General features: G+C 43.3%; 1 protein-coding gene across 1 annotated transcript in view; it reads right to left on the reverse strand.

Annotated features, from left to right (window-relative positions):
- Positions 1-2,310, reverse strand: part of nlgn4xa (neuroligin 4 X-linked a) — a 10,779-nt gene extending 8,469 nt beyond the window's left edge. The window contains exons 1-2 of the mRNA XM_030129532.1: positions 2,230-2,310; positions 1,260-1,332 (exon numbers count right to left, since the gene is read on the reverse strand). Coding sequence (XP_029985392.1) covers positions 1,260-1,332; positions 2,230-2,310 — 154 coding nt within the window. The remainder of the gene's footprint in view (positions 1-1,259; positions 1,333-2,229) is intronic.
- Positions 2,311-3,794: the final 1,484 nt, after the last annotated feature.

The raw sequence follows: 3,794 nt of genomic DNA on the forward strand, positions 1-3,794 counted from the left end.
GTTCAAATGGTCTGGGATCAACAGGTTCAACTTTAACGGAGCATTGAAAAACATCTGACTGTGGACCACTTCAACAGTTCCTTCACCATCAGACCACTTCAACAGTTCCTTTACCATCAGACCACTTCAACAGTTCTTTTTCCATCAGACCACTTCAACAGTTCCTTCACCATCAGACCACTTCAACAGTTCCTTTACCATCAGACCACTTCAACAGTTCCTTCACCATCAGACCACTTCAACAGTTCCTTCACCATCAGACCACTTCAACAGTTCCTTTACCATCAGACCACTTCAACAGTTCCTTCACCATCAGACCACTTCAACAGTTCCTTTACCATCAGACCACTTCAACAGTTCCTTCACCATCAGACCACTTCAACAGTTCCTTTACCATCAGACCACTTCAACAGTTCCTTCACCATCAGACCACTTCAACAGTTCCTTCACCATCAGACCACTTCAACAGTTCCTTTACCATCAGACCACTTCAACAGTTCCTTTACCATCAGACCACTTCAACAGTTCCTTCACCATTAGACCACTTCAACAGTTCCTTTACCATCAGACCACTTCAACAGTTCCTTTACCATCAGACCACTTCAACAGTTCCTTCACCATCAGACCACTTCAACAGTTCCTTCACCATCAGACCACTTCAACAGTTCCTTCACCATCAGACCACTTCAACAGTTCCTTCACCATCAGACCACTTCAACAGTTCCTTTACATCCTTTTGGATCCACAGGTTTTTATGTTGATTCGACTCCAGGGAAATGATACCAACAGGGCTTTTATTTCCCTGGAGTCAAACCTGTCCCCACTGTCCACAACAGGGTTAGCTAAACTCATTCTGTTAGCATTAGCCTGTCCCTAAAACCGTCCACAAACCCAAGGCGCAGACGATGGAGACACCACAGAATTCCATTGGCCCAACAGCGGTCACCAACGGTGACACCTCCCGGTCTGGACCGGACCGGACTGGACCAGACCCCCTGACCATCAAAACCCTTCGACACATCAGCAGATCCTCCTAAACCCATAAGTGTTTCCTAAATGAAACTGGGCCTGGCAGCGCCGGCGTGGCCCCGCCCACCAACGAGCAAGTGTAAAATGCAAATGACAAATGGGATGAAGGACTGCTGGGTCAGAGAAGGTGGAAAAGAGGACCCGGGGGGGGGGGGGCTCCGACAGCCCGGTGGACCCTACAGGATGACCACAGGCCCTGGTGGTCCACTGCAACCCCCCTTCAACCTCACCTGTCATTGGGTCATTGGGAGGGGGTGAGGGAAGGGGGAGGGGCTGGGGGGGGCGTGCCTGGCAGGCGCTCCTCTGGAAGTGTGAACATCAGAGTAAAGAATCTGAAAACAGAACGAATCCACTGACGGAGACGAAGACAACAGCCATTTCAACAAAAAAAAAGAACGAAACCAACAAAAAAAAGAAACAACACAGAGCTGACCTGGAAACTGAACCTGGAAACTGAACCTGGAAACTGAACCTGGAAACTGAACCTGGAAAATATAAAAAAAACCCTGACAATAATCATAAAAAATGAACATAAGGAACGCAGAGATGACCTGAAAACTGACCTAGTACTACAGTAGTATTCCACCCCATCCCCCCGTCTTCTCCCCCCGCCCTCCTCTCTGTAATGTGTCTGAGCTCATGGGATGTCACCCCCCCCCCCCCCCCCCCCCCCCCATCCTCCTCTAAATGGCTCCTGACCCCACCCATCCATGGCCCATCTGATTGGCCAGAGGATGTAATGAGGACAGAAGAGGAACATGGAGGAGGGAGGGGCTTAGAGGGACACATGTGGATGCCCCCCCTCCACATCCACCCCCCCCACCCCACCCTCCCCTTAGTCACCGGTGGATAATAGAAGACCTTCAGGACTGGGTTTGTAAAGACACTATTAAGCATGCAGTGGAGTGGGAGGCGTTTCCATGGTAACCAGCTCCCACCGCTACCTGACACTGACAGGTTTGGCATTTACATAATCACACATTCGCTTTAGTGTTCTGATACTGACGGGAGATCGGACAGAAGACACCGAATATGATCACTAATATTATCATTAATATCATCAGCCCTGGGGTACTTTTCTGCGGACCCAGTACCCAGCCCTGGGGTACTAATGGGGTACTAATCCTCCTATTCTTCCAGTGTAGTTTCACAGATTTGGCCTAAACACACTTTGGTTTGGCTTTAAATCCTCTTGGTTACCGTTGGTTTCTGTTGTGCTCCTCTTAACATGTGTTTCCTGATGCATGATGGGAGTTTGTGTCTCCTCTCTCTCCTCGTCATCGTCAGACGCCGGCCGTCCAAAGGGTCAAACTGGTGGAAGTGAGCATGTGCAGTGGCGCTGGTGCAGCTGATGGACAGGCTTAACCAGCGGCCCGCTCTGACCCCGCCCCCTCGCACTCCGGATGGAAGGGTGGGTGATGGGTGACAGACAGCTGTCAGAGGGATCAGGTGGAAAGGGGGGGGGCAGCACTGGTGCCGTGGAAACCACCAGGCTTTGCTCTGTCACAGTTTGATTGACAGCTGATATTTTCTGCACAGTTTAAAGAGGATGAGGTTTCAGACAAAATTAAAATAATAAAAGTAATTAAACTCATGAATGTCTGAACCCATTCTGTGGTTTTTATTCATTTTCTGTTTATGTGGATTTGACCTGCTTTTATTTATGATCAATTAAAGTTTAATTAAAGTTTAATTAAAATTCAATTCTAGTTGAATTCCGTGTGTGTATTTGTGTGCATCTGTGTATTTGTGTGTATGTGTGTGTGTATTTGTGTGCATTTGTGTGTGTATGTGTGTGTATGTGTGTGTATGTGTGTGTATGTGTGTGTATTTATATATTTGTATTTGTATATTTGTGTGTGTATTTGTGTGTATTTTTGTGTATGTGTGTGTCTTTGTGTGTCTTTGTGTATATTTGTGTGTGTGTATTTGTGTGTATGTGTGTGTATTTGTGTGTGTATTTGTGTGTATTTGTGTGTATGTGTGTATTTGTGTGAGTGCGCATGTATTTGTGTTTATTTATATATTTGTATTTGTATATTTGCGTGTGTATATTTGTGTGTGTATTTGTGTGTATGTGTGTGTATTTGTGTGTGTATTTGTGTGTATGTGTGTGTATGTGTGTGTATTTATATATTTGTATTTGTATATTTGTGTGTGTATTTGTGTGTATTTTTGTGTATGTGTGTGTCTTTGTGTGTCTTTGTGTATATTTGTGTGTGTGTATTTGTGTGTATGTGTGTGTATTTGTGTGTGTGTGTGTATTTGTGTGTATGTGTGTATTTGTGTGAGTGCGCATGTATTTGTGTTTATTTATATATTTGTATTTGTATATTTGCGTGTGTATATTTGTGTGTGTATTTGTGTGTGTGTATTTGTGTGTATTTGTGTGTGTGTGTGTATTTGTGTGTGTGTGTATTTGTGTGTATTTATATATTTGTATTTGTATATTTGTGTGTGTGTATTTGTGCGTATTTATATATTTGTATTTGTATATTTGTATATTTGTGTGTGTATTTGAGTGTATTTATATATTTGTATTTGTATTTTGTATGTGTATTTGTGTGTGTATATATTTGTGTGTATTTATATATTTGTATTGTATATTTGAGTGTGTGTATTTGTGTGTATTTGTGTGTGTATTTGTGTGTATTTATAGATTTGTATTTGTATATTTGTGTGTGTGTATTTGTGTGTATTTATATTTGTAAATTTGTATATTTGTGTGTGTATTTGTGTGTGTGTTTGTTTGTGTTTATATATTT

This window comes from Sphaeramia orbicularis, unplaced genomic scaffold (assembly GCF_902148855.1).
Source record: "Sphaeramia orbicularis unplaced genomic scaffold, fSphaOr1.1, whole genome shotgun sequence".
Classification (NCBI taxonomy): domain Eukaryota; kingdom Metazoa; phylum Chordata; class Actinopteri; order Kurtiformes; family Apogonidae; genus Sphaeramia; species Sphaeramia orbicularis.